This window comes from Simochromis diagramma, unplaced genomic scaffold, assembly GCF_900408965.1.
Source record: "Simochromis diagramma unplaced genomic scaffold, fSimDia1.1 OVJJ01000596.1, whole genome shotgun sequence".
In the NCBI taxonomy this organism is placed as follows: domain Eukaryota; kingdom Metazoa; phylum Chordata; class Actinopteri; order Cichliformes; family Cichlidae; genus Simochromis; species Simochromis diagramma.
The window spans coordinates 15,553,361-15,580,938 of NW_024387245.1; the positions used below are offsets into that span (position 1 = coordinate 15,553,361).

At 39.1% G+C, this 27,578-nt stretch overlaps 3 protein-coding genes and 1 long non-coding RNA gene across 4 annotated transcripts in view; 2 read left to right on the top strand and 2 right to left on the bottom strand.

Annotated features, from left to right (window-relative positions):
* The window catches only part of LOC120714307 (tyrosine-protein kinase JAK2-like), a 36,446-nt gene extending 34,429 nt beyond the window's left edge, over window positions 1-2,017 (top strand). The window contains exon 24 of the mRNA XM_040000456.1: window positions 259-2,017. Coding sequence (XP_039856390.1) covers window positions 259-366 — 108 coding nt within the window. The 3' untranslated portion in view covers window positions 367-2,017. The remainder of the gene's footprint in view (window positions 1-258) is intronic.
* LOC120714343 overlaps window positions 1-27,578 on the top strand; it is an 873,031-nt gene that overhangs the window by 746,527 nt on the left and 98,926 nt on the right. The gene's annotated exons all lie outside the window — the stretch shown is intronic.
* rln1 (relaxin 1) lies at window positions 2,558-4,418 on the bottom strand. Its single transcript, XM_040000500.1, has 2 exons — window positions 3,563-4,418; window positions 2,558-3,160 (listed from the first exon to the last, which is right to left on the bottom strand). Exons 1-2 carry the CDS (start codon window positions 3,756-3,758, stop codon window positions 2,799-2,801), a joined length of 558 nt encoding a protein of 185 aa, XP_039856434.1. The 5' UTR covers window positions 3,759-4,418; the 3' UTR covers window positions 2,558-2,798.
* The window catches only part of LOC120714318 (matrix metalloproteinase-17-like), an 89,202-nt gene continuing 87,183 nt past the window's right edge, over window positions 25,560-27,578 (bottom strand). Inside the window, exon 10 of the mRNA XM_040000477.1 lies at window positions 25,560-26,133. Coding sequence (XP_039856411.1) covers window positions 25,808-26,133 — 326 coding nt within the window. The 3' untranslated portion in view covers window positions 25,560-25,807. The remainder of the gene's footprint in view (window positions 26,134-27,578) is intronic.

A 27,578-nucleotide genomic window follows, 5' to 3' on the forward strand; every position in this document is an offset into this window, starting at 1 on the left:
AAATCATATATCTCAACAACACTGAACTAACCCAGATGACCGTCTGAAATGAAGCTTTGAGTTAGATGCACACACAGTTTAGCTTGTGTTCAACAGCCATTTTATTAGATACACATTGCTGGTAGTGTGTTGGAGCTTTTAGCTTCCATAGCTCACCCCTAAAACTGCTGGGTTCTTACAGAAGGCTTCATTAGTAACACTTAATCTCTTTTGTTTTCTTAGAACTGTGTAAATAATGCTGTCCTGATGCCTCCCCAGATTCACAAGATTATGATGGAGTGCTGGAGCAATGACCCTAAACTGCGGCCTACTTTCAAGACATTAATCCATAGTGTGGAGACTGTACGAGACAGCGAAGACAGATGAGGAGCATCGATCCGTGAACCTTTGACCTTTAGGCGTTGACTCGCGTGAGTCAGTCCTCTCCGACCTGAGCAAAACAACAAAGCATCTGATTTACTGCAGTTTGGAGTTGAAGTGATGGTAAATGGTAAATGGCCTGTATTTGTATAGCGCTTTTACTAGTCCCCCCCTAGGGACCCAAAGCACTTTACACACCCAGTCATCCACCCATTCACACACACATTCACACACTGGTGGAGGCAAGCTACAGTTGTAGCCACAGCTGCTCTGGGGCAGACTGACAGAAGCGAGGCTGCCTATAAGTGATGTCAGTCTTCTTCCTATGGTCGCATGAAGTATTCACATGAACTGATGAATGAGTACACTACACTTCCGGTGCTTTCAGGAAGATTTCACCCTGGGACCAATTGTTTTCTTTGATGTGTTTGCACGTGTTGCGTTTTAAACGTTGAGAGAGGCGATAAAAAGTTTCAGTGTGATAGTCAGTATTTTTTCCAAGAATGTGAAAAGAACAAGCACCAACAAGCAGCAGTTACTGTGTACCTTTAAAGATGTAAAATAAGCAGGAAAGTCTTTTTTTGCATAAGCAAAGAGACTACGAGGGAACAAAGGCTCTGCAGTCTTCACATCACTGGGCGTAAATCGCCAGAGCTGAACCCCAGTGCACGTGCTCATGAGCAGCTCTACTTGAATGAGCAGATTTCTTCCTGCCGATGCCCATATCGATTTTTTTTAGGGTTTTTATCCATGTCTGTAAGGAGGGGACCCGCCATCGCGATCTTTACGAGATTTCTGCTTCTACAGTGGAAGTGACAGTTTTGAATGTGTCTGTGCTGAGAACCTGTGAGGCGACTGAAGGAATGAGCCGCCTCCTTGTTTATAAGGGGCGGGTTATGCTATTTCATTGAGGTCAGAGTTGAAATTTCACAAGGCATTGGGAAAAACCCCGCAAACTATCATAAACTCAGTGTAATTTTTGTTTCAGTGAAAAGCAGCCATTACTTTGTGAAACCTTTATTAATAAACAGTTGTGTTTTAATAATACGGTATGAAGTTTTAAGCTTGTGCAGTTTGTAGATATGTAAAGTGATGTAAAGTTGATTTTTTTTTGCACCTGGAGGGAAAGTAATGATGGGAAGTGCCTTTATTTTCTGCAGGAGACTTGTTGCCAGTCGTGGTTTTTATTAGGAAAAATGATTCGATTTTGTGGTCACGTCTTCGTTTTATACTTTGACACCTATTTAAAGATCCAGCTTGTGTGTTACATGATTTCTTTTTAGGTTTAAGACTGTCGGTGAATGTTTGTGGAAGACAGACTCTTTTCTCTTTGTTTTTAATCCCAAATGCTCTCTTTTCAAGTCGTTTTCTGGTGTGAAACTCAAATAAATGTATTATTAGCAATGAGACAGTGTACACTTTAAATGTGTGTGCGTTCTCCTGTGTTTTAACCTCCTATTAGGCACCCTGAATATTTCTTTCATGCAACTTGACGATTGTCAGTTTATTCTGTTTTTGTTTTTTTTAAATTGCAAAACATTTGGGAGTTATCTTTTTCCATACCAGTATTATTGTGATGTATGTATATCAAATATGATTCTTCTGTGAAGTGTGTATCATTTTGTATCCAAAGATTTTCATAAAAAGCTCAAAAAATCCAACTGGTGTTTCTTTTTCCTTATTTATTTTTAATTGTAGTTTGTTTCAGACAGGGTTAAGAAAAAGCTGCCATTTAAACTGTGCTCTGCTGGTTTACATGTGAATATCTGAAGATGTGAAGTTTATATATGTAAGGTGTTTGTGCTTTTTTTAGTAGACAAGTCATACAGTAGCCGTAGCTCCATCTAAGAGCGTTTTTTAATGTGAAGTTAATGTGTAAACTCCATGATTGCCAGCAAGAGTTGAGATATTTTTATGTTTATTTTATTGAGGCTGAATGGGTTTAGGTGGGTGCAACAGTGTTAAAAGGACAAAAACCCTGCTCCTGTGGAGTATTATCCTCGGGCTGTTTAGAGAAAATCATCAGGGTGTTTTAATGCTGTGAACAAGGCCAGCAATAAGTTCCCGGCCTCCTGAATGACATTAATGTACAATACTGTCCAGTGTTAGTATGAATGCATTTCATGAATGTGATCTGAGAGTCGACAGGCCAAAATATAGACAGAAAAAAATCTGATGCTGCTCAATATGTCATATATTACAGTATTTAAAATTTATTGACAAAGATAACAACATATAATACGTACAGATGGATTAAACAAAGGAGAGAGGAGAATGAAGACGACGTGAAGCTGGGGGAATGTTTTTCTTGTACACTACAGCACGAGTGGGAACAGCTTAATCAACACCAGACGTTTTCTGTACACTGTCCATTACTGCTCATCATAATGGCTCCATGATCGAGCTCGTGCCATCACCCACCCACCCTGCTTCCTGCCTCAGCACAAGCGTCCAATATCATTCTTGGTGCAGCCCTGGTTACAGCACATCCCTGCCACACCAAGTGAAAAGTTCCTCTTCTTCTTGCTTGGTAGGATCCAGTCAGCTGAACCCGGGGTCCCGTCTTGCTCACCTGCAGCTGTGGACAGATGGGAGTCCCCCAGAGGGGCGGGAAGACTCAGCGGTGGCTGCTGCTGCTGTCTGTCGCCTGTGGACCCGTAAAGAGCCAAGAGGTCTGTCAGGGAGTAAGAGGAGGCAGTGCGGAGAGGAGAGTGGTTTTCTGCGAGGTCTGCATCACGTTGCCAGGTGTGCTGGCTCTCCTCCACTTTAACATCAGGGAGGGAACTCCACGGGAACAGATCTAGAGACAGAAAAATAATGATCAGCGACCTCAAATGCAATCAGGAAATTAGTGCAGGAAAGTGTACTGTAGGCCAGAAAAGACAAAGAAACTAGGAGAATAATGGAGAGTATTCACTAAAAGGAGCCGACTGTGGTGCTGAACTGTCGTGCTATACATGTATCAGGCATCATCAACTAATGAAAACAGCCTGAACTCATTCCAAAGTGCCATAGGTCAAAATTTAACAGGAAGTCTTTCACAGTCCTCCACCTGTGGAGCATCTTTGGTCTTAATGATAAATAAATACCTCACACTCTTCACAGATCTCCACCATTCACTGTAGTTTTAAACACATCTGCATACATTTAATTAGTGCACACAAATGAAACAATTAGTGAAAGTGTAGCAGCATTAACTCACCCAAGTCTCCCTCCGTGGACCGTCTCCACCGGGAGCCACCACAGGTGAAGATGACCGCTCTGATGAACTCTCTCCCACACAGTTTCACCCCATAGTCCCTCGGTACGATCAGTCTGTTCATCACATCAGCATTCTCACAGCTGCACATGCTGCCGACACACACCACAGCCACGGCGAGAGTCAGTCTCCAGAGCATTGCTCACCTGTCCTGAAATTAAACTGCCTGGTTTGAGGTGCACAGGTGGGAGTCAGCTGGGCTCAGGTCTGATGTGTGCTGCAGATCCCGCTCGCTTCCTTGTTTCTCTGTCAGGAATATGCTCTTGCAGACTCTCAAACTGGGAAAGCTGCTTCTATCAGTCTGCTTTGTGTTCTTTTCTTCTTCGCTCTTTGGGAGTGGACCTTATATAGCCCTAGACACTAGTTCACCCAACAACCTGCCTCCCTTCCTCTCACACGCGTCATCGTCTTTCGGATTGATGACGATGACGTACGTGGAGTTATTTCTCTTGTGCAGTAATATCAAGTTTGAGTATGCACTCATTACTCACACATTATTACAGAAGACAAATGTTTAACATAGGCAGCAATTATTATTGGAAAACTTTATAAAAGCACTGAAAACATTTGGTGTCTTGTAAGATTGTAAGTGCTTTAGGCTGATACTAACATAATTAAAAAACAAAACAAAACGAGGTAGGTTATTGACTTTGCAGCATTGCATTCAGGGGGTACCTTTGCTGCAAGAGAGAAACTGAGATACTGAAGTCCTTTAAATATCTTTTACTGAATTCACGGCTATTTTTTTGTTTTACTTTATTTGTATACAATACAGAAAACAGGACAAGTTAAAATAAACAAGATAAAAATGACAGATATTGAATTTAAAGGTTGGATTTTTTTAAACTTCCACTCTATGCTACTGTTTCTTTTTCTGCCTTCCCTAAAAATATCATAAAAAACACATTTAATGGGTTGTAATTACCATCTTCATTTATTGATTTTTATTTTTTCTTTCTTTTTCATACTTAATGTTAATTAACGGGTTAGATCTCTAAATCATCACAAATAGTGGTGTCGAGGCGATGTTTGATTTTACTTGGGCTCATCTTTAATTTAAATCTGATTATATTTGGTTTTTCTGGTTATGGATGCATTTACGCTGTCATTCAGTACTAGCAGCTAGAGATTTCATTTACCATTTCTATTATGGAAATGTGATTTAACCTGGATGCAAACACTGATGTGAATAAAACATATGAGAAAAGCTTATTTATTACAGCTAAGAGTAAATCTTTGGGTAACTCATTCAGCCTTCTTATAGATCAATAGTAAGCTATTTTTAGTGCACAGAAATGTCCTAAATGTTCTTAATTTCCTCAGTTTGCTGATTTTAAGCATGCATGGAAATTAAAACTGATGTAAAAAAAACAAAGAAGAAAAAAAGAGGCAAGAATGAAAAGAAGGAAGCAGGTGGAGGACAAGCACTACTGGAAGAGACAATCTGAGATGAGAGTCTCTGTTTTTTTTGTAGCCTTATTTGTCATTCTTTAGACAAATGTTCCCTAGGTGCTGTCAACCTGGAATCCAAGCAGGAAGCTCATTGGAAAAATAGTTTTTTCTTTTAATGGCCCTAAAGAAAAACAGTGATAACGAGAAGACAATAATTAACTGTCAGCAAGCGATAAAAAGATAAATAAGAGCACAAGACTGAAAATTATTCAAAGTTGAATGAAATGGAAAAACAACAACATAAATACTGCAAAACATAAAACGCTAAAAGCTTAAAAGCCATTTAAACGCGGGCTTGGTGCCACCTGTAGATGACTTGTGCCATTCTTTTAGCAAGACTGTAACCTAAACTTTATGCGACTGCTTTGTCTAACACTTAAAAAATGTCATATACTGACCTGCTCTGGTAAAGGTCAGTATATGACATCAAAGTGTGATTAATTCAATAAAAATGTTGTGAAGATTCGGCTCAATAAGTTTCACACTTTGCAGGTGTGTGTGTGTCTGTGTGTGTCTGTGTGTGTCAGATCATCTGACATCTGCGAGGTGTTACAATCTCACCCTGCAGTGATGCCCACTGTGACCGCTGTGAACTAGGAGTGATAATATTTGAAAACTTCACTGCCACACACAAACGTAGAAGAGAAAACGCAGATAACGTCATCAGGCATAGCAGGCCTTTAAAGCTAAATAAAGTATGGACACTGCCTTTACAGTAGCTTCATTGTACTTTATAACAAAATTTTTTATTATTATAAAACATTTAAATGCCGATATCGGCACTGGCCTAAAAAATAAAGGTTAGTCTTTGTTTTCACCATAAGCTGGAGATATGAAAGGTGTGAGGCAGACAGAGGGTGAAAGGGAAAAAGAGACGGCCAGTCCAGTGTCACAAACCCTGCGTCCGCGCCGATGAACCTCAGCCACACGACTCTTTTGTCTGCCGTTCCTCATGTGACACGGTCTCACATCTGCACGCACACAAACACGTGCGCAGCATAACAATCGCTGCAGAGCACGACTGAGTGACATTCTCGTCTAAAAAGGCCTTTATTCTCAAAAAACAAGTGTCAAAGATGAACAGGAAAGCGGCGTGACCTCAGTGATGATGAATAGGTTAAGAAAAAAAAGCATAGTTTGACAGATTTGATATGTCACAGAAAAAACTAGTTTGAATTTCATTTTCGGCTCATTTTTGCCAAATAATTGTGTGTATCTGTCCTGATATTTGTGGAGATGTGTCACTGGAGCTGAATTAATACGTCGGTGGAAATGGAAAACAACTCCTCAAACTGCTGTTCTCTTACCAACCAATACGTAGCTTCATATTCTCAGGCAGATACACTGTTCCCACCAGCAGGCGACCGAGCTTTTGCTGTCAGGGCTCCTTGGTTGTTGAATGACCTCGGAAATACACTTCACCTCATTAGTGTCTTTATTATGTTAATTTATATTATACATTATATATATATATATATATATATATATATATATATATTTTTTTTTACCTTAACTAAAGAAATATTTTATGATTATTCCTAATCTGCTATCAGGTTTTGTCATTACTGTGAACACAGATTAGAGAACATCCATCATTCAGTGCAATTCATTTCACTTTTGTTGAGTGACAAACTGTTGCAGTTTCCACATGTTTATTAGGCTGTGGGAGAGTGTAACAATGAATCTGAGGCAATGTGTCGAGTTTATTTTTTTAGCTTGTGTTTGTGATCGTCAAATCACAGAGTTATCGAGGGTCTCCAGAATAACTCTGTTTTATTTGCAGAACAACAAAAGTGCTGTATATATTTTTTAAAATAATTTTTGTACTGCTCCTATGATAATGTCTGACTGGAGTAGGTGGTGCTCAATCAATCCATTTTGTGCAGAGGAAGAGTCAAATTATGTGAGCATGCTCAGTGTGTGAATCACAGGGGCTGGGTTAAAGAGGTTCCGCGTTCTGCAAAGACAGCTAATACAAAGAAAGCCTGGCTTTGTTGATCAGAGACATGATGTCCCTTCTCAAGGTCTCCACAGAAAACAGAAAACAGGATGACTACAGATGGTAACTACTCAGTTAGCTTGATAGGTCCATATAAAATAAAGGCAAAGAGTCTGTGTTACACTTTTTGAAACAAATCTACACAAGTTTGGGGTTGTTTCCACTTGTGGTCACAAGTTTACATGTGCTCAGAGTTTCATGGTAATTTGGTGAATTTAACATGTATTAAATGTATTTTATAAAAAAATAAGAATTGGTGAACAAGTTTGAATTTATTTTGGATTTACATGAATCCACATGGGATTACAATCATCAGTACTTTGCACCTAGACCAGATGCTTTTGTTATTCATCAGCTATCAAACTGATTGATGACTGTGATGACAGGGTGTAAATGTGCAGGCGGGGCTGTGCAAACGTCATCAAAGGTCATTTGCCTTAAAGGCGTGAATAGAGGTTTCCAGGACAGATGGGTGGCTGTTATATTCCATATTTATGTGTTGTACCTCGTTCCTCTCCTTCAGGGAACAGAGGTTTTAGACAGAACTCTTTAGTTTCATGGCACAGACCCAGCTTGTAAGCGTAGTGCACAAATTTTCAAAAATGTAAATACGTCATGACTTTAGGAAGGCCATTCCAGAAACTTAATATTAGCCTGCTTTATCCATTTTAAAACCAATGTCTAGTGCCTAGCTGTCAACTTCAAGTGAAATTAGAGAATTTGGAGATAGTCCTTTTTCATTCCTCCATCCACTTTCATAATGTACAGGTACAAAGGGCAGCAAAACAGCTCTAGAGCATGATGCTACCATGACCATGCTTGAAAGTGTTCTCAGGTATGAAAGTCTCAGGTTTATCCAAACACCCCTCTTGTCATTGTGGCCAAATAGGGTAATGTTTGTTCGTCTGATCATAAAACTTTTCTCCAGGAGACCTTTTTTCAAACCACTGTATATTTCTACCATATGAGCACACAATGTCCTCTGTTAGAGCCCCCAGGACTTGGGTTTACAAAAAAGTAGAAGGTGGTGAGAGCCAAAACGTTCATTACGGATCCCGATTCAAAACCAGTTCAAAGAGTAATGTCTATTGTGTAAGTCAACTTAACATTTCATTTAATACCAAGACGATTCATTAAACAATAACTAAAGTGAACATATGTTTACTACAAAGCTACAAAGAAAAGAAATCTGATGCAGTCACGTCTGTATGGTTCTATCAAACAAAAGTAATAAATCCCCAAATCAGCCAGGATGATATACAGAATAGCAGCCTCTGTGTGAACGAGTCAGAGCCAGTTTAACAGCATTTGTAAGGGAGTTGGCTACATATTGACCAACTCCCAGATTAAAATGTGTTTAACTTATCAAGCAGGATGAAGAAATGCAAGCATAATCAGTTAGTCTTCCTTAAGAGCTTGACAGTAAGCAGGAGAAATGTTCTCTATCCTGGCAACAAGTCATCAGCGGAAAACCGATGATCAGTTGTACGGCTGGAATAATGGTCCTGTGACAAAGTGGGTGAGAACACCATTTGTCCATATTCTTAGTTGACATTCTTGTTTTGATTTAGCCATATCTCACATGTATTCTGTAATAGGCAAACATGTACTATCCCGGGTTTGTTTGTTTTGCACTTTTACAGATTATATAACATAACATCTGGGTTTAAATCAATTCTGACAAAGTTTGTTAAGTTAACATGGTATTGATTTTAGCTGTTAATTGGTTTAATTTGAACTCATCTTACCTTTGTAAAGCCTAGTCCCCCATCAAGTCCCTGTCTCTGTGTTATGTTTCCTGCTTTACTTTGACAGTCTGTGTCCTATGTTAATGTTTTCAGTTTTGCTTCCCCTTGCTGTCACCCCCCCCCCCACCCCCCCCCCCCCCACACACACACACACCACCACACACACACACACACACGCACACACACACCTCAACATGGCTGCATTGTGAATAAAGTTTAATTGAATAACTGGTTGTTGCTCATCTTTTCTCTTTTCTCCTGAGTCAGGAGTTTGACATTAGTTGTGTAAATTCATCTATATGAGCAAAATATCACATGAGAAACACAAGGTGCATAATTATCATTTCACACGATTCTTATATGGGACTGTGTATAATAATGGCTATGATTCCTATGCAGTTCATGCAATGCACTTTTATTACACCCCTTGAATTAAAGCTGAAAGTCTGCATTTCAGTTATGCCCATTTCAGATTATTCCACTCAATATGCCTGAAAATCTGTGTACCATTGAATATTTCAATGGAAAAAATAGAAAAATAGCATAAATACTATAAAATTATCAGCCGACCTTCTGAACTTTGTCGGTAGAAACAGCTATGTTTAAATTTCAGCTGCCAAATAAGTCCTGAGGTTTTATATCCAGTCATATATAAGTCTACACCAAAAACCTTCAGGGACTATGTAAAATATTCTGCATCTCTTTATGTTTTCAGTTTGCGCAGAATGACCGTGAACCAATAACTGCCAAATGGGGTTAGGGCCCAGGATCTGTTATTATACATATGTGATTCAAACTAGACAAACATCATGTCTATTGGTGGGAATATTGAAAAGGATAACCAATAGATTTTATTTTGGTGAGCTTGGACAAGCATCGGAATCTGATTATGAGACAGTCACTGGAAAAATGAAGTTAAGATGATGTGAAAAGAAGAAATGAGCCGCAACGCTCTGAAGGTGACAAAGTCAGAACAAAACCAAGCGGGAAATTCACTGACATTTACGAAAGCTGCAAGCATGTACACAATACAGGGGACTGCTTGAAAAACATACAAGCAAATCATCACAGTCTGCATAATGAAAGAAGGGAGAGAAGGGCACATATTACACACACATGATTTCTTTAATTGTTTAAATCATATTGTCCAAAATCTGAGCAAGATCCGATCTAATGTAAAGGATAACGTTCCTAACCGCACTAGCAAATCCACCAAGAAACGACTCGAGGAGAAGATATCAATGGACATCCAGAATGCCTCTTACTCAAATCTTTTCTTTTTATTTCTTTGAGATTTGTAGATAGCCAATATATGCAAGAAAGAATTTTGTAGCTTGGGTCATTTGAAATGGAGTGGTCAAAAATGTTGGAAAGCTGATGCCAGAAATTGAAGGAGAAATATGGAAGAAAAAAGTTAACCTTGCTAAGGACAACTATACCAACTCCTTTTTTTTATTCCCGTGTTTGGTTATTCTACTTTTATCTCCAGAGACTGTCCAAAAATTTACACAAGTTCTATTTTTTAAAGAAAACTAGAAATTTAAGAAATTGGTTTGATCTGAGCTTTTTGACACTATGCCACATCAAAAGTCACTTAAATCGCCCTTCTTCTCCCAATTCTGATGCTCAGTTTGAACTTCAAAAGACCACCTTGATCATATCTACCTGCATAAATGCACTGAGTTTCTGCCATTGTTGCCAAATGATTGATCAGATATCCGTGTTAACAAATAGTTAAACAGATATGTTTAATAAAATGTACATTTATTACACAATAATTAATCATGCACAGAAAACTCTCTCAGAAGTACGGATGTCTATCCTGTGAGGTATCTCAGGGTTTGTTATCTGATTAGAAGCTTTTAGCCATCTTCCAAACCAAACTTAAAAACTACTACCCTTTATCTACAGCAGTGTCTACTGCTGTTTACCTTTCCCTTTGCTGACCTATTTATATTGTGCCGAAGTGCATGTGCGCTTTGTGATTTTCGAGCTAAAAAAAACTAAAACTCTTTTCTGTGACATGTTGTTGGATTATGTACAGAAGGTGAGTGCAGGGTTCAAATTGCTATAAAAGCTATATAATACATAAGGAAACCTTGGCTCACCTTCTTTACTCTCAGACCCACTAAAGTTCAATTGCTGAATAAAAAGCACAACCCCATTATTAGCACCCAAGACCCATTCTTAAATGGAAAATTAACAAAAATGCTACTTGCGTCACATCACAGCTGCCATCCTTCCTCAAGACATGCGTCACACAATCATATTAGCTGAATTCCAAGTAATGCTTAAAATGGAGGGCATGATTCAAACACAATGGCCATTGACTTCAACTTGGAGGTGCACAAGGCCAGAGGATGACAAGGATCAATTAACTTTGAGTGATGTGACTTGACAAGCGGTCATTTTGGACATCTTAATGCAGGGGGAGGCAACGGTGTATCTTTAAAGAGATATTGTAAAATTGCTAGGGTGAGTCGTAGTCATCATATTTGGAGCGAAAATACAATTTGAATGCTACATTAGCTAAATTATTTCATTGTTATTTAAAGTAACAGTGACCCCCTGCAACCCTGAAATGTTCCTTTTTAAACGCTAGACATTTCAGTTTTGTTGGATTTGGACTTGTTGGATAGGACACATGATTTAGAAATGTCTTCATAACACATCTTCTAATGTGAATTTTAGAGAAATCTATTAATATGAAACAATCTGTAAGGTAAGCCAGTAAAACACTACAGCAATGCAGAAACATGCATCCAACATTCACCCATGAGTCATCATCACAACGCAATTGAGGGCGCTCTGAAATTCAATTGCCAAACCTTTGCCATCGCTGAATATTATTAGTCATCATCGACCACATTTACAGCTGGGAGAGCACGAGAAAATTAAGGGGCAGACCACACAACAAACGTTTTGGGTCTAAGTCAGATAATATCATTGGTTTTATGACAGTCACACATCCCACCTGCTACTCGGCGGCTCGGAGGCATGAATAAATCACAAGAAATTGGCAAAACAAAAAAAGAGGGAAAAAATCCCATCAATCCTTTGTTTAAATGAAAAAACCCAAAAATAATGAGGGCAATAAAACATGTGGTCTCTGAATGGAAATGCAAGGATTTGAACTGAAGCCCGTGTCTCTGGTGTGATTCAAGAAGGGAAAAAAACGAACCAGACTGGCAAGACAGATGGTCAGGACAGATCGGGGTGAGTGATTCCCCGTCTTTGTAGCCCGGAGTATGTGGGCCATGCCCACAGGTACAATCGGTCCCATTAGCCCCGTGTTTGCTTATTTTTGGAATTTGATCAAAGATATATGTAGTCATTACGTCATCTGACATTTTGGTAAAACTATATAAAAATTACAAGTAATAAGATTCACACAAAACAGCTGGCACACAGTGAACTGAGGACTTACAGATCCAGCATTTACTGGCGGTGTGACATCAGGTTTCTGCAAGCATCTGTGCAGAGAGCATGCTAACACAAAGCTACCAGAAAATCAAGAGTCATGTTGAAGCTAAGGGTATGCTAGTGGCGTTTGCTGTGAAATCTCTTTGGTTGGCATTTGATTTAGTTTTGTGTTGACGGCTTTTCATTAAAGCTTAAACACCAAATGAAAGGTCATATAAATGTCATGCATGACCTGCAAATGCTGCCGATATCTCATGTACTGTCTCATATCACCCCGGAGGAACCCTCCCGAGGGATTAATAAAGTTAAATTTAACTGAAATTCGGTATTCTCCTGGAAAAATCGGGAGGGTTGGCTTGTATGGTTGTGGCAACATCACTAACCTTGTCAAACACCTCAGAGTAAATCATATCACAGAATATGACGAGCGTATGTTGAGGCGAAATGAAGAGAAGGACAGGGACAGGTGCTGCTAGGGCGAGACAGACGTCTCTCACGGAGTCCTTTAGTGCTGCAGGCAGGCAAGGTGTTCAAATAGCGCACAACTTCAGTTTTTTTTATTTCTATATGATGAACTCTGCATTATTAAGTGATAAGAACAAGTAATCTGATGTCCTGTAATCATCATGATGCTATAATTTGAGATACAATAAATAAAATAAGGTTTTGTATAAAGTATCGGTATTGGATCAGTATCGTCGATACCACCCTGAATATTACTTGGTATCGGATCGGAAAGGAAATCAGTGGTATCGCACATCACTAGTGCTAGGTGGTCGTGACTCTAGCAGGAAAGCATGGAGCCGGCTCAGTCTTCTGCTTTCTGATTGGCTGATCTCTATGCGAAGCCCTCCTCCCAACAGCGCAGGAATTTGTGAATTGGTGACTGTAGAGGGCTCATTGGAGCAGTTGCATTCACTAATTTTAGAGGTTGAAAGTAGAAAAAAGAATAAATATGAGTATATTTTGAATTACAAGTGAGTAGCTCTCAGTATATTTGTATAAATATCAATCCGGCCTACTTGTGGATATCTTTTCTGCTATTCTATAAATTAAAAAAAATTATTTTCAAAATACAATTTTTTTAAATTAATGGATTTATTTATTCACATATTCTTTCATTTTATCCTGCAGTTGCTCACATCACCATATAAAGAGTATATTTACCAGCATATAGGGGACAACCGACCAAAATTTAAGAGGGGGACATTTTCTATTATATCAAAAAAAATTAAGTAAAATCAAAAGAGTGAGAACATTCATACTATCAGTGCAATAATGCACTTTCTGACCACAGAAAACATGCTATAAACTAAAGCGCACAGCAAGGCATTTACATTTATAAGTGTGCTCTTCGAAGAGCGCTATACAAATACAAGTTGTTATTAATAATATTATTACAACAAGAGTCAGTCCTATGCACCGGGCTACCTTTACAGGCTACACAACAAAAAAGAACAACAAATAACTTACTATAAACTACACATGGCACACTTAGCTATAACCATGCACAGACGGTACATTAGAATATGGCTAATGTGGACCCAAAATGCAAATTCAAAGTCAAAGTTAAGGTGAACAAAAAGCGAAGTACATAAAAAATTAACTCATTCATCACAGATGGCAAAGGAAACACATGAGCTGACAACAGTACAACAAGATAAAGTGCAAGGCAAACTGAAGCTTTAAATAGACACATGGGGTAATTATGAAGTAATACCACAGCTGGGGAAAACAAGGGACAGGTGACAAGAATCAAATGATCAAGACAAGGGGGAATTAAACTTAATACAAGGCACGAGATAGTACAGAGTACCAAAATAAAGCAGGAAACAACAACACACCTACAGAAGCACATTTAACAGACATGGACGCTACTGGAGGGCAGAAAAATCGAAAGTCATGGAATAAACTATAAGGAATTTTTCCTATAATAGCAAAGTACAAAAGGAGAAATAACCAACAGCTAGAGTCTAGAATGCAAAAACCAAAATGACCAGCACTAACAGCAGACCAACCACAAACATAAAATAACTAGAGAATCAATTTCTGCCAAGGCAGCCCACTCTCTGGGCACTATTTACTTTTAAGGGAATAATATTGTGTATTTTGTATATATTCATTTTGTTGCCTTTGTTCTTAGAAGTTTCCAGTGCAAAAAAATCAAGTGCCAGCTGCAGACTTTAATTTTGAATCTAATTATTTTAAAAAATATTCTTATTTATGTTGATATAATACATGTTTAACATTCATTTGACTGTTTAGTGACTGTTCATAATGATTATTGTTTATTCCCTGCTCTGACCTGTCCCTAGGAAGGTCTGTGCGTAACAACCAGGCGGACCCAAAGAGCCGTGCGTCAGCAGACGTGTGGTGGGCACACTCAGCTTCCCTCCCTAATGAAGGTGTTACACAGCGAAGCCGTTGTAAAGCAGTGTCTTGTGATTAAGTGTGTTCATGAATCTTTACAGTAACTGCTAATTCTTTTGTCAGGTGAAGATACAAATGTTGCAGATGCTTCATGGATACATTTCATCATTGGATTATTTTTTTCTATTTTCTATTATTTTCTTTAATGTTGGTTAAGTCATCCATACTCTGTGACAGCCTCATGTAAAGAGACCGTCCAGGTCTCTAACTGTTTGTATGAAACGTGTGCTGTGCGTGCCATTTTGTGATCTACAGAGCCCCTTGTGGACATTTTGAGATAAGTGGTTTACTATCTCAGCGAAAGTTGATGTTATTGCAATTAAAGTCAATTGTTTGTCTCTGTTTTCTAGGAAACCACATTGTCACCCACACGATTTCTGTCATGACTGCACGGAATTTAATTACTGCTGGAAAGAAGTTTAATGTAAACAGTGCTTATAGCACGCCTGTGGGGCTTTATCACAGACAGTTAAGCAAACTCTTGGATTGTTGCACTCTTTCTGGCAGAAGACTTTGGCCAATTTGAATAACAAACCACAGCAAAAAAAAATGCCACTGAATGGTCAGGTACAAGAGCTAGACTGAAAATGAGTGAAAAAGCACCCAAAGTCATATGAGTCTAATGTAAGATTGAAAAAAAATCAGGGTTATCCCCTTAATGTATTTTGAATGAATATTTTTGAGCTTTTTGGATAAAATTGTTTGGACAAAAAGTACTGGATTGATTAGAACGTAATCTCTTAGAAAAGATGTGTTGAAAAATGACATAAAAATGTCTTGTCACTTCTTGTCACTTCTTTCTACCAACTGCAGAGGGCGCTGCTGCTCAATTAGTGGAGACGGCTTTAGGAAACACGACATTTCTAAAAGTGATGCTTTGTTTTGTTTAAAACTAAAAACAAGCAAAAAACGACAACAAAAAACAAACAAATAAAAAAGGCGTAATGAGGGAAAAGTATAGAGGGAAGAGGGAGGTCGTTTTTCATCAGTTTGAGAGCAGAAAAAAAAAATTAAAATGGTCACGGTAGCGAAGGAGTATCAACTCAAAAAAACTCAAACTAAAACCAAGCGAGAAGTCCCACTCAAATATTACATGTACAGGTGTGACAGAGGTGCTCTAGCACCAACCATCAGAGAAATCACCCTTTTCACTGGTTGTGTCTCACTGAGAAAGGCTTTCCCAGAGATCTGTCTGGCTTCTCCACCCGTTTGCTCTGCTGAAGCTCTGCAGTCTTCATGCCTGTGCCACTTCTGCACATGCTCTGTGTCTTCTCCTTTCTTTAATACAGTGTAAGCAGGTGTGGCGAATTGCACCGATTAAAGTGTGGGTAGAAAGTAAAAAGAACAACGCTCCAAAATAAAGGCATGCAAAATATATACAAACATGCATAAAACCATACTATAGAACCTATAAAAGACAGAATAAAGCATTAAAACTACTGTTAACTACTTCTACCCTGACACACCTGAAATCACCGTTCAGTGCGATAAAATGTCCAGTTAAGTCATACTCATGTAAATTTGAAGCTGTCATATGACAGTCAAACCACCACAGACCATTCTTTTTCTCTTATAAAAACGGCATTTGTCTCAAAATATTCCAGCTTTTTCTTGTAGAGTGTTGTAAACAGTGTTTATCAAATACAGTTACAAAAACTCTTGGATTGTTGCTCTTTCTGGCAGAAGATTCTGGCCAATTCAAATAACAAACAAACAATCAATCAGAGGCGGAGCCAGACATTTTATACACCCATGGCTTAGCCCTAAAAGGTAGTTTGCATGTGGGATTGTGGGGTGTGTGTGTGTGTGTGTTAGAAATAGGGATGGGTATCGTTTAGGTTTTATCCGATACCGGTGCCAAACCGGTACTTTTGAAATGGTGCCGGTGCTTAAACGGTGCTTGAACCGGTGCTTAAAGAATGGAGAACACAAACTTTGTCCAAAAACCTCTCATGTTTGGCTGTTTTTTTGTAAAAAGATAACAATGTTTGTCTTTTCTGCAGCTGTGGGGCATATACGGTATCACTCTTGGCTGGAAGCAGTGCTTAAACAATGGAAAAAAACACAAACATTGTCCAAAAACCTCTCATGTTTAGTTGTTTTCCACTTTTTCTTTGGTCATTTTAGCCTTTTTGGCCAGGGTGAAGGGAGTATTTACTATCAAACAAGAGGACAGCCCCATGTAACTATGATGGTGTTTGCTAGTTCACCTTACGTGCATTAATGTAATAACGTGGTTAGCCTACTCAATGTAAACTGCACATGGACAACATTAAGCTACTCATGCAGAGAAGAACGGCTGCTGCTGCATCATCATCCTCATCATTTCTGCTACACTGGCAGGGCTAGGGGCCAGGACTCTATCCTTTGGGTTCTTGGGGGATGTTGCTAACTCCGGGACCGATAACAGGCACCACACCTGCAGTAGATGTGCTCGATGTGAGGTCTTGCTATCAAATACATAAAACATACATACATACATAAAACAGGACTACAACAGTTCAAAATCAGGACTACTTAGGACTTAACCAGAATCAAAACTAGATGATAGTAGCACTGAAAGTCATCATAGACCTGCACTACACTGACAACACCCCTTTATTGTGGTAACATGAGACTGTATCTTTGAAGCTTGAGTTTTGCAAACCTATCAATGACATTTTCAGTGTCAATATTATTCAAGTATTCCTTTTCAATAGATAATTTGTACCATATTATTTTTTTTAATTCTACCAAAGTACACTATTTAGATTGAGAAAAGTTTATATAACTATTTAGCCTTGTTGTGCAAACAAGCCTGCATAACTTCATAAATATAGAATGTGAAAAATAACAAACCTAAAAAGATACACAAGGTACTTGATACATGTTCTGATGAGTTTGGCAAACAACCATTTGACTAACATGTGTGTCTCACCTGCTCTTGTTCCACCTCTGTTCTGTCCTCATTCTCCTCCATCTCCCTCTCTGTTCCTCTCTCTCCCTCTTTGTGCTAAAAATCAAGCCAAATACCAACAAATATACAGTTGAAACCAGATATTTACATACTCTTCAGATAAAAACAAAAAGACTTTTTTAATTGTAAAACATCAAATCAGACTAAATGTTTATTTTTTTAGATTGATAAATATAAAAAACATATTTGTTCAATTTAAGAATAAAGAGAGAAACTATCTGTATTTCTTAATTGCAAATTGCACCCAAATTGTATTCAAAATTGAGCCACACTTATGGAGCTCCACAATTTTTTTCCTGGTGTTTTGGTTGACATCTCTTGATTTTCCCATGTCAAAGAAACAGGCTCTGTGTTTTGTCTTATATGACAGTGTTCTTAATAGCAGTGGTAATTTTTGCAGCATGGCAATTGCTGTAGTCTTCATGTTTGTGATCCCTGAGATTTGTATTCAACCAAAAACAAAAATCTTGAAGTCATAGGATACCTTTACTGCTTTTACAGTTGCTATGAGAGGTAAAAAGAACAAAAAAAAAAAAAAAAAGATAACACCAGTTAATGCCCCCCCCCCATAAAAGATATCAGAAGTTGGATAAAACACAAAGGAAATATACAAAACACACACACACACACACACACACACACACACACACACACACACACACACACACACACACACACACACACACACAGACAAAAACAAAAGTAAAGTTTCTCAGGTGACAGTAACGTGACTGAACAGCTGTGGAAGTGATATAACCACAATATGTGAACGCTTGCAGTAAAACATGCTTAAAAAAGTGGAGCCTTCGCATAAAGTCACAATACTACCTCAGTGACAACTTATTTTGTAAAGAAACGTCTCTGCAGCATGTTAAAAATTTGTAAAACTGGATGGTCCGATGTCAGGCTGGCCGAGTGGTCTACACACCCTGGAGGTGTGGATTTGAATCCCATTGTTGACATCATAAAGCTGGAAGGCTCTCAAAAGGAAACACAATCAAGCTTGACTGAAATTTGCAGATGGAACAAATCCTTTCTGGAGAGACATTTGATGATCAGACAAGACAAAGGTCGAGCTATTTAGCCACAATGACAAGAGGTATGTTTGCAGGAGTAAAAGTGAGTTTTTCAAAGCTAAGATCACCGCTCCACCTGGAAAGCATGGTGTAGCTAGTAGCTCTGGGGATGTCTTGCTGCCAGTGGTTCTTGTGGATCGAATAATAAAGATGGAGGACTACCTCTCCATTCTTCAATGTGGAACTTGAAAAGCTGGACACAACTGGATCCAACAGGACAGTGATCCAAAGTACACACATTCGTGCTGGTGTAGCTCTATCTATACTATTCATTTATCTTTGTGATTGGTCAGTGTAGAACGACGTGGCTGCTTTGCCTGAAACACAAGAAAGAGAAAGAGGAAAAGAGCTTTCAATCTTTATTTGCACAAAGTAAAGCTCTTCTCCATCCTAACTAGCAGTAATACTGACCTTTGAAATTAAGTAAAGTAAGTAAGTAAGTAAGTAAAATGTATTTATATAGCACATTTCACAGATAAAAATCACAAAGTGCTTCACAATAAGATCAGACATACAAGTTAAAATTAATTAAAAGCCCGTTTGTATAAAAATGTCTTCAGCTGCTTTTTAAAGGAGTCAGTAGAGTCTAGACAGCGTAAAGACAACGGCAGAGAGTTCCACAGCCTAGGTGCCAGTGCCTGAAAAGCTCGATCCCCACGTGTTTTAAACCTAGTACGTGGGACCACCAGTAGCCTCTGACTTGAAGACCTAAGTGCTCGGGATGAAGCATGAGGTTTCAGCAGGTCAGAGACATACTGGGGAGCTTCACTGTGCAGAGCTCTAAAAGTTACAACTAAAATTTTAAAATGAACCCTAAAATTTACAGGCAACCAATGAAGAGAAGCCAAAACTGGAGTAATGTGTGACCTCTTGTTTGTACCAGTTAAAAGTCTTGCCGCTGCATTCTGTACAGACTGAAGGCGATCCAGAGCTGATTTGTTGAGACACGTAAAAAAATTACCCACATATTGTAGGGCAATACATACTTTTGTTTGGATGGCAGTGTTTTCACTGTTGCTAAATTGTATTTGTACTTCCAGTGATTTCAAATTAGGAAACTGTGTTACCACTCATGCAATGATATTAATGTGGTGTAAATGTTAGGTGAAGTGAGGCCTCAGTATCCACTATGCCCTCCTTTTTCAGGAGCTTTTCAGAATCCATGCTCCCAATAAAGGTTTTTTTCCAGTGCAATGTTTGCCAGCATCCGGTAGAAGGCCATCTCTGTACAATTTATTTTCTTTTTTCTTTTAAGCGTAACATATGACATGTAGAGTGCTGACTCTGTGAAGAAATGAGCACATTGCACTTAGTTTTCCTACAAGAAGGGGTTAAATGTCAGACTTCTTTACACTGAAAGAAAGGGACACATTTGAAGAGCTTTGCACTGGTTGTTAGCTGTAGTTGTAATGGATGAAGCTGAGCTGTATTTGGCTCACAATCTAAAACAAATCTACCAGCAGAGGGTAGCACAATACAATAATAGGTGGAAGATTTTCAGGAAATCCTACAGCAGGTATCACTTAATTTCTATATCTTTTCTTTTAGACAGCTGAAAAAATAGAAGTTCCCTCACAAGTATTTGTATTGCTTATTCAGCTTTAAAACATGAATACACACACACACACACACACACACACACACACACACACACACACACACACACACACACACACACACACACACATATATAAATTAGGGAGACTTGACTGAGATGCAATGTTGGAAACAAACAGACAAGCAGAATTATGCAATCCTTATTTTTTATGTGATCTTTTTCATTTAGTTTAGGAATAATTTGAAATAATAGTGTCAATATTACACATGTTTATATTTATTTTCCCTCATTGTGTTGCAATTACAGTAAAGGCTGTAATTCATAGATCACATAATGACAAGAGCATAGCTTCTGCAAAGGTACACAACGCACATTTAGCACATTTCCAGCACCAACCTGGTTGTAGCCTCATTTTAGACTTCAAACTAACTGACTGACTGAGCTCAACCTACGGGGCCACAGTCAGTGTAAACAGGTGCAAACACCTTCTAGTGTCATTTCCAATAAAGATAACCCTCCATGGCCACCGAAAGAGTATCTTAGATATTTAAATACACAGTTGATGCTCATCATTTTGTCCAGCTTGCTGAGGGCGTGACAGAGATAGATATTAGGATTTGCAATTCATGAATCTTTCACGGTCATTTAAATCCAGACTGTATGTGCTGAATCTGTCTAAGGGGTTTTATCCTTTGTAAAGGCTGTTACCAGTTCAAATGCCTTCCATGCAGATTTCCATTGTGGTTCCAAAGCAACTGCCTAGGCATCCCATTACCTTGTACCATCTCCAGTGACTCAAATGTTGTTCCCTGTCAGGTGTTTAGAGGTCTGTGTTGTGTATTCAGCACCTGTGCCAGATTCAGTGGCCCTGCTCTGAGCTCTTTGATGTGTGTGTGTGTGTGTGTGTGTGTGTGTGTGTGTGTGTGTGTGTGTGTGTGTGTGCGTGTGTGTGGGTGTGAGAGAGAGAGGACAGGCGAAATGCAAAATGGACAGCCCCAGTCCATTTTGCTGCTCCTCTTCCCAATGACCACCACCTCTGAGTCCACAGAGGGCTATCCTGAAAGCTAAAAACCTTCACACACACACACACACACACACACACACACACACACACACACACACACACACACACACACACACACACACACACACACACACACACACACACACATAGAAATAAGCACAAGCACATTTCTGTGTGGGCTTAGTCAAAAGCCACTGGTAGGAGCCTGGCTGAGAATTTATATCATAGTGAATAAGCTTTCACACACTCTCCTTTCACACACTCAAATTAAACTCATAAAAAACAAAAAAACTTGCTTCACAATGCCCTTTTCTCCTTGCGGCATCTTGTCATAGATGTCATTTAGAAATTGTGATTTTAAAGGATGTTTCTTGTTGATTAGTACTTGGATCTTTTTGTTATGGGAGCATCATGAAAAAGAAGCTAAAAGGAGCAAAGAAAACACAAGAAATATGAGCAGTAAGAATCTGGCATGGAAGGAAGATGGTTAAAATCCCCAAACTCTCTGTTGTCAACATCTATTATAGTTCCCAGCTCCAGTTCTAAATTACAGAGTCACGATAGCTGTGCGTGCATAATTCTACTGTCTGATGAGGGATTGTTGCCAGCATTGTAGATGCATCATAAACTGTGTCAAAAACATACAGTCTATCGTCTGAAAAATGAAGCCAGTGTGAATATGCCCTAAATCTGTATTAATTTCTGTGGCCAGCAGGGGGCGACTCATCTATGAGATGACAACACGACTTCTCCTGGAACTCTTTCTGGCTGTTTTGTTTGTCTGCAAACTCTTCCACCAGCATCAGGAGTTGGGCAACCAAGCTTGGCACACAGGTACATCTTAGGCCCCTGAAGGTTCTTATCTATATCAGATATTATGACCTCATCATGATCCCCAGCAACCACCTAGCAACTGGCTAAAATTACCCGCTTTTAATATTGATGTATCTACAACACAGAATTCAGTTGTTTTAATTTCACTACAGTAACATTTAATCTAACGCCACAAAAGCTGAATTATGAGATGATATATTACAACACAACATGTTGCCCAGCAATCACTTAGCAACAGGTTAAAGTGACCCATCTTTGGTACATAAACAACATCTGCCCTACGTGTTTGTGGTATGAATCACTAGTGTCAAGTCCTCTTCTGTACACATATTGTTAATTACACTTCCTTTTAAAACACAGCAGATTATAATGCAAGGTATGTTTGAGGCTTAGCTGCAATGTGATTGAAATGGTGATATCACATGGGTGCTCCATACTTTGCTGTACCCTTTGCTCCTGATAGCAAGATTGCAATGGCCAAAATCCTAAAGACAAGTCTTCAAAGCAGGAGTACACAAATATCGCAGTAGCTGCGTACACTTTTTTCCATAAAGTCTGAGATACACTCATTTTAGGTTTCACCTTCAACTTTTTAGAAAAATCGTCCACTGTTTAGATAAAATAGTTGAACACCTGGTTTATCACTCCTTTGTTTGTGAAATGAAAATAAAAAATTAGGCCCAAATAGTAATTAACAGAATTGTGCTGCTTCTATGAACGACTACTGATGCAGATTATGTGCTAAATCGCTTCCTTATCTTTGCCATTGCCCCTCTGGATTTTAATTTTTTTCCCCATCTTAACATCTCTTTGTCTTTTCCTGTGTTTGTTGGTGATTATGATGTTTTTTTCTGGGTGTCAGTTTGCCCTTTTCTAACCACTTTATCAGTCAACTACAGCAATCTGTCTCCACATGTTTCTCTTTTTACTGTATGTGCTCTTCCTGTAAATCAGACCGCTGCCAGGTCTCAGCTTTGCAAGCAGTTCATCCAGTCTTGAATATTTTAGTTACAGGGTTATTGATTGGTTCTGCCGGGCCCATCTGGAAGCTTAAGCAGTGAAAGTGCCATATCTCAACGGTAGAACACGCTGCATGGATGATAACTCCTAAGTTTTTTTAAACGACCATATTCCAATAATACTAAATCAAATACATCTGAATAGCCACTTTCATTGTTATCAGCCCAAACGGGACACACACACACACACACACACACACACACACACACACACACACAAAGTGACCCATCCCTGCTGCATTTGCCTGTGGGTGCAGGTGCTCTCCTACTGGCTGGTGAGCCACACCAGTTAATTAATACCACTGGAGTGTGTCAAGAGAAGGGAAGGAAAAATGCTGTTGTTGGCAGAAAAGTGAATGAGTGACTTTTTAAACTTTTAAACTTCATTTTACCTCAAAACAGACTAAAAGTTACGGGTCTGCATTCTTTGGGGTTGGACTGCATCCGTAGCCTTTGGGGGGAATACACAAACAAACATTCATACAAATGGAAACCCTAACACAGGCGTGGATGTTTGAGCCTGCGTACTGTATGATGAGGATGCTGGTGAAATGCATGTACGTGTATGCGTGTGAGTCTTTCAAGACTAAACAGACTTGACATCCTGTTGACTTTGATCTCTTAGCTCGAAGTATCTGAGGTGGTAAATATTTTCGGATTTGTGACATTTTCTTCTCTGATACTCTTTCCTCAAGAAACACGGATATACTGCGTAATCCTCTGTGCCAGCAGATCTCTTTATAAACCCATTTGGCGTGAGTGTGAAGTGTGATTTGTTTTCCTGATGAACAGCACTGACCATTACAAGAGAAGACACATTTAAGAACATCAGACAGAGGGGGAGCAGCTCCCAGTTGGTGTCTGCAAGCTGTCATGTTACCATCGTCTGTCTTCAAGCCTGGGCTTTCCTTCAAAAACACAAAAATAATTACACACTCGGGCCACACAGTAGCAGAAATAAGCACTCAAAATAACACAGGGCACTCGTGTGACAAGAAAAAAAAGAAGTCATTTACAGATATGTTTTTTATTTTCCTACAAAAATATTTTACAATAGAAAACACAGCTTAAAATATACACAGTCCACTTAGTGATGCAACAGCTGCAGAACCCTTCAACTCAAATATATCAGTCTATAGGTAAATATATCTTTACAGCAAGAATAAATTCAGCGGGGATACAGGGAACTGTCAGTCACCAAGAAAAAAACACTCTTTGAACTCTATGAGCTGATCAAAGCAATGTAAAAGATACTGAATTATAAACTGATTTCAATAGTAGATACAACTAAACTGAGTGGAAGGAATGCTTATAACCCAGAGGTGAAAATGAGCAGCTGTTCCTCACTTAGTCCGATGATTCAGGCATGGAAACTGGTCCGTGCACCTACTCATCCATGCATCCGTCTACCTCTCACAGCAGGAGTAGGAGCATTCAAACATTGATGCTCGTTGCAAGCACACGAGAGCACAGGCGGGATGTTCGTATGAGTGCACGCAGTGGGGTTTATTAAAAGGTCGGTTCCACAAATAAAAAAAAAAAATCATGTTTACCTCTGGTGCTATGCTGCCTTGCAGGTAGTTTTGGTTTTATGTCTCCAGTTTGAGTAAAATAGAGATGAATGGAAAGCAGCAGTGCTTGTGAACACCACGCAGAAAAATGACTTGCAAATTCAACAGTAGTGTATCTTTTCAGAAAGTGTTCCTGTTATTCTGAATAATTTACAGGTCTTGTTGCAAACTGGAACTAATTTTTAACACCAGAAAATCACTGTGAGTTCTGTAGGTTGGTCAGAGCAACACCAACATTATTTTTGGCATAGAAAATGTATTGTGGTACTAAAATCTGTGTGTGTGATGTTTGTTTTTGTCTCTCTGTGTATGGACAGACTGCAAATCAATTTCCCATTGGGGACAATAAAGTTAGCAAAATCAATCCATGTACATAGCTGGTTATAATCTGAGTTTGAATATAAAAAGAAAACATGGTTTAGGTTATTTAAAACAAATTTTGGGCTGATAATGGATCAGTGCTCCTTTTTATAATGGGTGTATTCCTTTGCACTTGCCTTCAAGTCAAAATAAACTTAGTATGTTTCTCATGTGATGATTTGCTGCTGTAAACTTAAAAAACATTTCTATTCCCTTACAATTTTTCTTTTGCAGAGATTTGGCCTTTAATCATTTGCTGAAGCCGTTTTCACACATGCACTGTGGCCCTGAACCGAGCACAAGCATTTTACATGGATCAGACAATAAACAGTCTGTACCCAGACAGCTCACTAAAACAAAGTCCATGCGATGTCTGATTAGGTGCATGTGAGAATAGTACATGTAACTGACCAGAGGATTACAGTTAGTGGGCTTTATGTGTCCTGCTCCCTTTCCAAAAGCAGAGTACCTGAAGTATCTGTTTGCTGCATGAAGAAAAATTATGACAATGCACCGGATGAATCTCCTCACTTCTTCTCTTGTGCATGTATGAAAACAGCTTGTAAAGCACTGAAAGCTGGGTGATGCCCATAGGAATGACTGCTTGATGGCAGTGCCCCTTGAAAGTCATGGTAAATAAATAACAGCAAATTTAGAGCAAAAAGATACTAAATTATATAAGAAGAATATTTTCCAGTTGTTGGTTTGTTCACTGGCCCTCTGTCCCATGCTTTAGCATCATAGCAGTTCAAAGCGGAGAGCCAGCGAGAGCGTCCAGAGAGGCGGCAGCAGCCAAACGAGGGACGGGGATGGGCGGACGCCTAAAGGCGAGGCGGTGTCAGAGGTGCAGGAGCACACCTCGTATCCGTTCTCTGCGTGGTCTGGGTGGCGGTGCACGTTGACTCTCGTCTCTGTGCTTTTGGGCTGTGTGTCCGGAGAGTCCGACTGCATCTCTGTGCACAACAGCCAGTCCGTTGCGATGAGGCGGGGGTATCCTGCCTCCACCTCCATGTCGCTGCCTGGCACTCGCCAGTACTCCTTCCCCTTAAAGAAATAGGACGAGCCTTCGGAGACACAGATTAGAAGGTGGGGATTAGTGTGTGTGTGCATGAACTACACATAAAAGAATACAATACTAGACTTTATACTAATGGCAGTTCAGAATTGTCTTTGCTCTTCGCTCAAAGCTCAATAAGCAGAGAACACATTAAACACCAAGGGCTATAATTAGTACCCAGCGTGCTAAGTGTTTATGTTTAGCATTTTCACTTATTACCTTGCCCCACAGTACATCTGTTTGATAAACCAGAATGTGTGTGAACCAGGTGTCTACATCCATCATGGAAAATTATATCATTTAATTTAATATAACAGCTGCGTTTTCCACCAGTGTGCCTTGGAGAGGAAACGCCGCTGCAGTTTACAAACTTGCATGGACCGTAGCAGAAAAACTATAAACCTGTCTCAGAAAAAATGACATTTATATACAAACTAAATGACCACAGCAAAAAACTGTGGAAAGAAATGCAAATTTGCTTGATTTTAACAAAAATATCCATGTGATATGAAAGACGGCATGCTTATTTATGCAAGTTGTCTCCTGGAAACTCTGGTGGTCATACTCCAGCCATCGCTCCGATTACCTTTGTCAGCACTGAAGTAACTGGTGAAATAGGTAAATGTACTTTCATTTCAAATTTTATTTAAGAGTCATGAATCAAACCAGTAAAAATGGGACTCATGAAAATATACATGGAAAGTATATAAGGCAAAAACAGAGTTCTAATTCTAATGAAAGTCAAATATTGAAAATGTATATTTGGCATGACCACTTTTTACTCTTCAACACACCCTCAAATATCTCAGGCAGCTTCATTCAAAGCTCTTCTCTGGATGCTGACTGCCTTTTCTTTCTTTCAAGATGATCCTATATAGCTACAATAAGAGATCTGGGGGTGTGGGGAGGCCAATCCATGACTGACAGTGTGTGTTTTTCTATCCAGGTATGCTTTTACTGTTGTAGCAGTATGCTTGGGATCATTTTCATGCTGAAAAATGAAGCTGTCAATGTGCCAATCAGATTCTCTCTACATGGTATTGCATGGTGGATCAAAATCTGATGGTACTTTTCTGGATTCATAACTCCAACACATTTGATCATCACTGTTGTACCTTTCTGTCCCCCTCTGTAGATAATCATTAAGATTTGAACCAGTAATTACAAATTTGGATTCATCATTCCAAACGACCTGTTGCCACTGATTTCCAGCGCACTTTTTGTATAATTTGTCACACCTCAGTTTTTTCCTGCCTTCATTAAGAATGGCTTCTTTACAGCCAACCTTCCAATCTTCTATTTTTGATGAGGCTTTAGCAAACAGTACATGGATCAACAGAGGGGTCAGATGAATCACTCAGGTCCTCAGTCAGGTCTTTGATGGATTTACTGTTTCTTGGAGACTTTCGTTTACTGTTCATCTGCAGTAAAAACTCTGAAAGAGCTTCAGAA